The 9,577-nt window shown below is 45.9% G+C and overlaps 1 protein-coding gene across 1 annotated transcript; it reads left to right on the top strand.

Moving 5' to 3' along the window:
• Positions 1-4,412: 4,412 nt before the first annotated feature.
• On the top strand, positions 4,413-6,354 carry LOC144172679 (uncharacterized). The gene is made up of 2 exons (XM_077701587.1): positions 4,413-4,422; positions 5,020-6,354. Exons 1-2 carry the CDS (start codon positions 4,413-4,415, stop codon positions 6,303-6,305), a joined length of 1,296 nt encoding a protein of 431 aa, XP_077557713.1. The 3' UTR covers positions 6,306-6,354.
• Positions 6,355-9,577: the final 3,223 nt, after the last annotated feature.

Genomic DNA, 9,577 nt, shown 5'->3' with positions numbered 1-9,577 from the left:
AGCAGTTTTGCAGCGTGGAGGCACGGACACCACACCACGCTCCGAAGTTAAACTCACTCTTTCTTGTAATCGGCGCAGTAGACTCGTTTTCTGAGGGGTGGACGGGACCACGGTGTATTTTACACCGTGGACGGGACGCTAGGCGCATGTAGGCGCGTGCTGTCGGCGCTAGAGCCGGCGGCATCTCGCATTTCCGGCGCGCGCTGTCACCCGAATAAATCGCTATATGCGATATCGTGGCACTGGAGAATTGTAATAAGCGGGATATTTTACCATAGCAGGCATACAAAAGTGGTCGGTGCCATCGTTATTCATCGTTATATCCTATATGTTGTTATAAATGGTACTCGACTGTATCCCATTTTCAAATCACGAAATGGACCACCTTGCGCGAAAATGAGTTTCACTCAGCATAACCAAATGCCTAGTATGATCGCGTCTTCACCTCTTAAGGTGGACCTAAGTTTAAAGGAGGAAAAATCGCGTAATATAAACTGTGGAGGTTGTGTGCAACGACTCGCTGGGTTTTTTATTTTCCCCACAAGGCTCGCTTTAAATACCACTTTGAAAAAGGCGAGCTACAATTCCTGGACAATCTCGGGCCAAGGAGGGGGGTGGGGGGGGGGGGATAATCAGTTTTCAAAATACTGGCGTTTACTTGTTGAAGTACTGCTTTTTCATCGCGACGGAGCACGACGCGTAGCGTACTCCAATTGCAAGTAATAATAATAGCCAACGTTTGGGTTTACCCTTTACGTGGTTTCGCTTCTCGCTGCCTTCTTAACGCGAAAGTGCTTTAAGCCCTGCTACACAAAGATTTTGGTGACATGATATCCGTCATGGAAGTGAAGTCGTCAGAAAAAGTGCCACCAGCGCCCGGATTCGATCCCACGAATCTCTGGCCGCAACGGGAGGTACGCGGCGCTCTACCGACTGCGCTGCGAACGGATGCGCGAATGGGGCGACAAACGCGCCTTCCTTGCAGATGGTGCTGCGTAGCCTCCGCGACCTGCTGCCGGCGGCGCGCCGCCGGCAGCAGGTCGCGGAGGCCATGGATGCTGCATCATGACGCTATTGAGCTGCGACAGTTGTCGCCTCGATGCCAGCGCCTACGTTAACAGGGGACGCGCAGTGGAAGCTGCGGAGAACCCGACTTGCGTATATCGCGCTCGTGACCCGGTCCGCTGCTCCTTTGCTCCTTTCGCTGCAGCGGGCAGTGTGTTCACCAAACGATTCGCTCACAACTCGTTTATTTTCGTTCGCAAGGACGGTTTGCGAGCGCCTGCGGTTTCAGTCGGATTTACGCAACGCTCCGGCGCGTCTAACGGTGCCATTCTGACGAAATACAAATAGCCACGTGCAAGTTCATATTGATGCACAATAAACATTCAGCTGGTCCTGTGAATGCACATTTCCCTTTCGTGTTCTTCTACCGGTTCCTAAGGAAGAGGAAACAACCACATTTTTTAACATTGGCAGAACCCCCCCCCCCCCCCCCCGCTTTTCGATAAAAAAAAAAACGAAATGCACACAAATCGTTTATCCGTGCCCTTTTTAACCAAATGTCATAAACTAAATGACAAGGCAAACGCGATGTTCAGTTTACAGCACAAAGCAGTTACCGGGAACCCGTTGCGCTATTTCGTAACGAGAAATAAGGACCGTTTTACTACATCTATAACAGGGCAACTTCATTTGCCATATGTATGGTTCGTAAGCGACATTACGCAATAATGCAAACACATCTCGCTGTTCTAGGCACCTGTTAGGTTTTAATAGGAACGTAAATGCTCAACAGGGCAGCCGTAATATAATATCTTTGCTGACTGTGAGGTCCCAGAATCTTGGTTTACACACTGTAAACCTGCTGTCACTTTGCAAAAGTCTAGCTTAACATGATATGTTGATTGTACTGCGCGCGTTAGCAATTTAATTCGCCAGTTCACTTGCGATGAAAGCCTTAAATAAGTGACCCGACACCATTATTCATCAAACCTGCCTTCAGGGCCGCTAAAATTTCATTTAACTAAAGCTGCGCGCAAGAGGCCCGTTAGAACGATTGCATTTATATATCTCTCTGCGCTGGTTAAAAATCAGTAATTTTATGTCACCTTTAGAACACAAAAAATATTGTAAGCTCTTAGAAAAAAATGTCAGGGCAGTTAAGTGGTGTTACCATTTCTGGGCATACCACAAATGCAAGATTGGTTCATGCTACCAATGAAAAGCGATTTAAACTGCTGTTGTAAACTGAATTCCAGAGAACCAGGCTTCGTGATTTGTTTCTATTTATGGTTTTATTAAAGATTCAAAGCCATAGTCTGGAAAGATCGAACTTTCTACGAGCCACGGCGTACAAGTTCATTGTCATTATTCGACCGTTCTGAGGTTCCTTATGGGTCGCCACTTTTTCGGCGTAGTAATGAAAACTTATTGCCGCTTCCGTGCAATGCATTGAACATTGAGGAACCGAACAATAGAATACCACTGTTCTCGAGACGAGGAAGGAGCCATCCAAAGATGGCCGTCCGGGGAAGGTAGCCGTAATGGCGGACATGCCAACAAATAAGTATACTGGTATGCTGGCCAGGTGCTTGTGACACTGCCCCCTCCTAAATAATATTATCCCAGAATATTCGGAACTACACAAACGACAGGCCACCAGAAAACACAATGCACACTCTAGGCATGGTAACAGAAAAAAAGTCAGTGACACGAGGTAGTGTTCCTTCGTGAGCATAGTTTCATGGCATCGTTGATACGCGCACAATTGGACCCAGGCATGGTCCCACAAAAGCACTTCAGTCGGCTGTACTGCGCTAGTTCAAGCGCCACGACCTCGCTCACGCAACTGTTCCAGGTTTTCGAGCACCGTTGGTGCTCCCCACTGACACACCCTAGGTCCACTTACGTGAAAACACGCCAAACGAGAAACACCGCACAGCTCGTTCTCGGGAAAATCCAGAAAACAAACGCATCCTCCGCTAAAGCACATTTCACGTGATTAGAAGACACACGTACGTTACACTACACCCGAAAATTCATTCCTGTACACCGAAAAACAATTCCCCCTACGCCGAAACTCCATTCGCGTGCTTCGAGGACACAGGCAGCGTCACTTTGACAAAAAAAACCTACAGCATAACCAAACATTCAAAATGTCTTCGACGATCCGAAGCACTCACGCTACGGCAAGCTGTCCCACATGCTCAGTCAGATTGCACTTCTCGGCAAGCAGTTTGCTGGTGACGTCCCCCGACGGGGTACAAACGACAATCGCCCAGATGATTTCTGAGCCTCACGTGCGACGGTGTTGGCAGCATGACAGACAGCCACAGGCCCTTATCTCTCTCTCGCTCGCGGGAGTCTGAACTCCGCGAGCGCTGGCTTCCACGTGCCTCGCGCATAGCAAGCATCGCCCCCTCACGCGCAAGTACCACCTGGTAGTCAAAATCCTCGGTTGCCGGAACACAGATGAAAATAATCAGCACCGCCCCACTCCGAAGAAAGCTCGGGGCCTCCGCCTACTCTTCTCGACGACGTTTTTGACACTTACGGTCTTGTATTTGGCCCTCTGGAACCGACTTTTCACGGCTCGTTAACTGCGCCTCAGTCTTGTTTCTCTCGAGCCCCGGCTCAAACTCTCCTTGTTTTCTGGACTGCTCCTCACAGTTTTTTCTCGAAAGCTCCATCTCAAACGCGTCTTGATTGCATATCTCCGCCTCCTGTTCCAGCCCTATCTCCTTCCTTCGACTCGCTAGTTCTACCTCTTCCTTCTGCCTTCGGCGCCTTTATTTGATCTCTGTAAAACGTTTCCTCTTCTCCTCTTCGTATTCCTCCCCGCAATTTTGCCTTTGCCGCTCGAGTACATCCGTGTCACCCTTGGCGCCCAGGCCGAGCTCCTTTCTCCACTCCTGTTCGATCCACAGATCTAGCTCCATGCCGAATAATTTTTCTTCGTTGCTAGTCTGTCGCCCCTCGTACTCGTAATGCTCATCCCGCCACTCGCGCTCACGTGCCATTTCGGTATCCAACTATGCCAGCAAGAACATTCCCTTCAAAACGAGCAATTGTCACGTGGAGAGCAAACTGTCTAACCTAGCTTGTGCCACGATGACAACCTTTCTTTGACGCTAGTTCTGCCTCTCTCGTCTCCATGAGCTTTCTCTGCTCAGTCTGTGGAGAACGCTTTCCTTGCTTCTTTTCGAATTCTTCTATGAATCTCTGCCTTTCCTGCTGGAGCACAGGCGTGTCACCCTTGATTCCTAGTCCGAGCTCTTTCCTCCATTCCTGCTCCATCCAAAAATCTAGCTCCCTATTGGATAACTTCTCTTAGATGTTAGTCTGCCGTCCTTCGTAGTCGTAATCCTCATCACGCCACCCGCGCTCATGTGATATTTCACTATCCCACCATGCCAGCAAGTACACTCCCTTCAAGTATAACAACGGCCCCAGGGAGAGCCACCTGTCCAACATTGCCTTTGCCTGTGATTGCAAGCTTGGGCAGATGGTGGTTTCGCCCTGGTCGGTGCAAAAATGAGCGGGAAGTTTTTCTGTTTCCTTTGCGTGCATTCCCCCGACAAGGCGCAACCTCGTACTGACCTGTTTGCTTCCTCACAAACAGTAACAAGTAATGTACCGGGAAATGTATTTCTTCTTTATGAGGAGATATTAACTGCGTAAAGTGTCAGCGACAAGGGAGAGCAGAGCCAGGCACTCTCAACTTCTACGTTAATGTTCGTTTTGTGACAGTGATAGAATCCATGTGGACCCGGGACGTCACTGGGGTGCAGCCACGCAACACATGGCGGCGTGGCACGTTTCAAGCTCACCTGGACCGCTTCTGCGTTACCAGGGACTTCTTGCAGTTGGTGGTTAGATACGGTGTCGCATGTCTTTTCTGACCATGGACTAGTGTCTTTCTTCATATTAATCAGCTTGGCTCGTGTGGAAAGAAAGACCAGCAATCGCCGGATAACGAATCCTGACGCTGTTCACAAACCTCAACTCGTTGTATAGTGTATAGGGGGCACGACACCGGTTTGCGCAGTATGTTTACGCCGCTCCTGACCTTCCAGATCGTGGCCTGCTGGGTTGCTGACACCGCTGGCCTGGGCGACTACGCTTGGTCACCACCCGGTGGCCTACCAGTGCTTCTAGCGCCCACGCGCTGTTTGGATCAACGACGGATCCTGCTACCGATCACCAGCCCGCCGACAGCACCCTGCGCCTGCAACTACGCCTGGCAACGCTATTCATCGTCGACGTCACCAATCACGTGGGACCTATCCGGCCTACTTAATCATTGGAACATCACCCTCACCTCGGGGCACGACACCGGTTTGCGCAGTATGTTTACGCCGCTCCTGACCTTCCAGGTTAGTTACCTGACACATTCTAAACAATGCTCAACCAGCAACTACTTCCTTGTCGCGGTGTCGTGCCCCTACGACTTCAAATTCCGCAACTTGCTATGTACATGTTACAAGGTGTGCACCCTACAATTGCTGTCACAGTTGATGTTATTGCTGTCCGGAGATGTGGAACTAAACCCCGGCCCAACTAAAGCTCAGATAGAAGCCCTATTTGACGCTATCAAGAAGCTCGATGAAACCGTCCTAACCATTCGTGAAGATATTAACCAGCTCAAGGCAGTACAAACTAACCATGAAACAGTTCTCTCAACATTAACAAACCGAATTGTAGCGCTAGAAACAGTCCAAATTGAACCCTCACCGAACGCCGTACCCGAAGACGCTGTCAAAATCAAGCATGAAATAGAAACACTAAAAGCTGCTAATACCGACGCTAGTAATCGACTGCGCCGCAATAACCTTCTCTTCTTCGGAATTGAGGACTCTGTAAAAGAATCATGGGAAGAATCCGAACTTAACGTGCTAAATTTTTGCACCACCCAACTCGATATTATGATCGAACCAAGTGCAATTGAACGGGCTCATCGGATCGGAAAATTTGCCCCTGACAAAACAAGACCAATCGTGGTAAAGCTTGCTCACTTCAAAACAAAAGAAAAGATTTCAGGCTGCGGAATCAAGCTTAAAGAAACGACCTTCGCCGTAAGGGAAGACTTTGCTGCAGCCACTCGCCTTGCGCGTGCTAAGTTGCTTAAGTTCATTCGGCCAAAAAAGTGTGCATTTATGCTGAGAATGGACAAGCTGTTTGTTGGTAACAAGACCTACTTGTATGACGCGAAAAATGATAGCATTACGGAGCTTGAAAACTCACCCATCATTACATTGGATAACAACCCACTATCACAAGCCACCTCCGTTGGCAGCACATGACAGGTTTTGAATCATTCCGCCTCGTGTAACACGTGTGTCCGCCCTATGGCATTTCTAAACTTAAACATCGCATTTACTAACATACGAAGCATAATTCCTAAACGCGATCAACTTTACAGTTTCATAAATGATATCAGTGCTGACATAGTCATACTAACTGAAACATGGTTGCATCAAGACATTATAGATACGGAAGTGTTTCCCTCCAACTTGAACTTCACAATTTTTCGCCGCGATCGAGATAGCAAGAGAGGAGGTGGCGTGCTGATAGCCATTACTAATACCCTAGCATCTTCACTTATATTCCATGATGACAAAATAGAATTAACCTGGGCACTTGTCTCAAACGGAGCCTCGAAATTTGTTTTTGGCGCCTGCTATAGGCCGCCGGACAGCCACCCCGACTTCTGCGACCTACTTCATCAATCCCTACTTAGAGTTACCAATAAATATCCTCAGGCACCCATATTTTTATTCGGAGACTTCAACTATCCATCAATCATCTGGTCGTTGCTTTCAGTGTCGAATGGGTCACCGTCTCAAGAACATCAATTTTTAAACACTGTACTTGATTTTAATCTTCACCAGGCCATAACCTGCACTACCAGGGGTAATAATATCCTAGACCTCCTGCTAACTTCGTGCCCTGACGACATAAAAACAATTAACACGCTCCCTGGTCTTAGTGACCACAAACTAATCTATATTTGCATCTCTTCCCCGCTGAAAAAGAAATCACCCACACAGAAGATAATCACAGATTACAAGAGAGGAAATTTTAACGCCAGTAATCACGAACTCACAAAATTCTTAGATAACTTCAGGATTACGCACCTAACTCGTAGTGTCAACGCTAACTGGGAACTTTTTAAGACTACAATGCTTAACCTTAAAAATAAATACGTTCCTACTACCCTCATTAAATCAGATTCCAACTGTCAATGGTTTAACAAACAGCTTAAATCACTCTGCAACCGGAAGAAACGCTTGTACAGATCGGCTCACCTAAGCCGAAGTCCAACTGCATGGGAGCGCTATTGCTCATGCGCGAAACAGTACTTAACCGAACTCAAAGCTGCAAAAATTAAATTCTTTTCCGATGACCTATTATCGATTCTTCAATCAAACCCTAACAAATTTTGGCGCATATATGCTTTCCCCTACGTCACAGTCTAATCGATTAGACCTCACTAATACTGACGGAGAACCAATCGACGCCGCACAGTGCGCTTCTGCTTTGAATGACCACTTTTCGTCTGTTTTTTCCTCTGCTAATACCACTGATACCGTAGCATTGCCGGATCCAGAAGCTGTAGCGATGCCAGGAATTGAAATCTCTCCAGAAGGAATATTTAAACTGATTAACGATCTAAAAGTTTCTTCTTCGGCCGGCTGCGACAATATTAACAGTAAATTACTAAAAAGTACCATTTCAGTCTCTAGCCAGATACTTTACTTGATCTTCACACAATCATTACAAACAGGAAACGTACCAGACGATTGGAAGAAGGCTAAGGTTATTGCAATTTTTAAATCAGGCAACCGCGCAATCCCAGCAAACTACCGACCTATTTCCTTAACCAGTATCCCATCTAAAATGCTCGAACATATCATAGCTTCAAATCTTATGACTTATCTGGAATCCATCAATTTTTTCTTTGCTCATCAACATGGTTTCCGGAAACTACTATCGTGCGAAACCCAACTAGCGGAATTCACACATGATATACTTCACTTCATGGACGAAAATCTTCAAACTGACGCCATATTTTTAGATTTCTCTAAAGCATTCGACCGTGTCCCTCATAACCTATTACTATCTAAACTATGCAACCTTGGAATCCCTCTCAACATAATTTCCTGGATAGAAAATTTCCTAAAAAACCGGAAGCAGTTCACAAGCGCTAACGATTATGACTCACCTCTCTCTGACGTAACGTCAGGTGTCCCCCAGGGTGCCTGCCTCTCCCCGCTTCTCTTTCTAATATACATAAACGACTTGCCTAATAACGTACTAACAAAATTAAGACTTTTTGCCGATGACTGCGTGCTGTACTTTCCAATCCATAAACCCGATGACAGAGCTAAACTTCAACATGATCTAGATATAATTGTAGCTTGGTGTGATAAATCTCTTATGCCATTAAACCTCACTAAGTGCAAAATGATGTCATTCACCCGTAAAATGATCCCAGCACAGTACACCTATAGCATAAAGTCTCTTCCCATTAGCCCTACGCTATCTTACAAATATCTCGGAGTGCATCTATCATCGTCGCTATCATGGTCAAACCATATTCAAATCATCTGTTCGGAGGCCTCACGCACCCTCGGATACCTGCGCCGGAACTTAAAATTAGCCTCACCAGATATTAAAAAGCTAGCTTATGAAACTTATGTCCGAACGAAATTAGAATATGCATGCTCAATCTGGCACCCCTCACAAACTTATCTTACTAATGATATAGAACGGATTCAAAACCGCGCTGCCCGTTTTATTTGCTCCCAATACTCTAACGATATTAGCGTTACTGCACTAAAAGAATCATTGAACCTGCCGTCACTTGAATCTCGTCGCATCATTTCTCGGTTGTGTCTTCTGCATGCTTTCTATAATCATCCTAAATCGCAACACGTCCTGCTTCAACCACCACACAGAACTTCATCCCGCATAAACCACAGTCATCCTATCGCACCCATAAATGGACACACATCTGCAATGATTACCTCCTTCTTTCCTAATGGGATTACAATCTGGAATAAACTACCCGATAATTAAGTAACATGCATTAACCGCCAAGCCTTCCGCAATAAACTAAAAATTCACTTGTCACAATCTAACTAAATTTTTTATTCTCCTGCCAGTTTTTACAATAATTTTGAAGTACTGTTTAAAATGTTTCATATTTCTCTGAATGTTTACCCCTGTAACTTTACGTTTACCTTGCACTTTGTAATGTTTACTGTATACTTTGCATTTTGTATCCTTTGTATTATTATTGTTCTCTGAATGTTAACCCTTGGTACCCTTTGAGTTTTTTTTTTTTTTTTGCGTTGTTTCCTATACTTTGTACGCCGCCCCCCCTTATGTAATGCCTTCGGGTCTTTAAGGTGGAATAAATTAAATGAAATAAATGAAATGAAATGAAATAGTGTAAAATACAACACGTAAGCTATAAAAAGTAAACTGATTTTTGCTATTTTTTCTTAATAAGGTTCTGTTTTGTCATTTTTGCACCAGGTTTTGACTGGGAATGGCAATTTCGTTATGA

Source organism: Haemaphysalis longicornis, unplaced genomic scaffold (assembly GCF_048455015.1).
Source record: "Haemaphysalis longicornis isolate Haplotype H1 unplaced genomic scaffold, Haemaphysalis longicornis Haplotype H1 scaffold_1, whole genome shotgun sequence".
In the NCBI taxonomy this organism is placed as follows: Eukaryota; Metazoa; Arthropoda; class Arachnida; order Ixodida; family Ixodidae; genus Haemaphysalis; species Haemaphysalis longicornis.
Note: the sequence above shows the minus strand (reverse complement) of the source record. Positions and strands in the feature narration are given on the sequence as shown.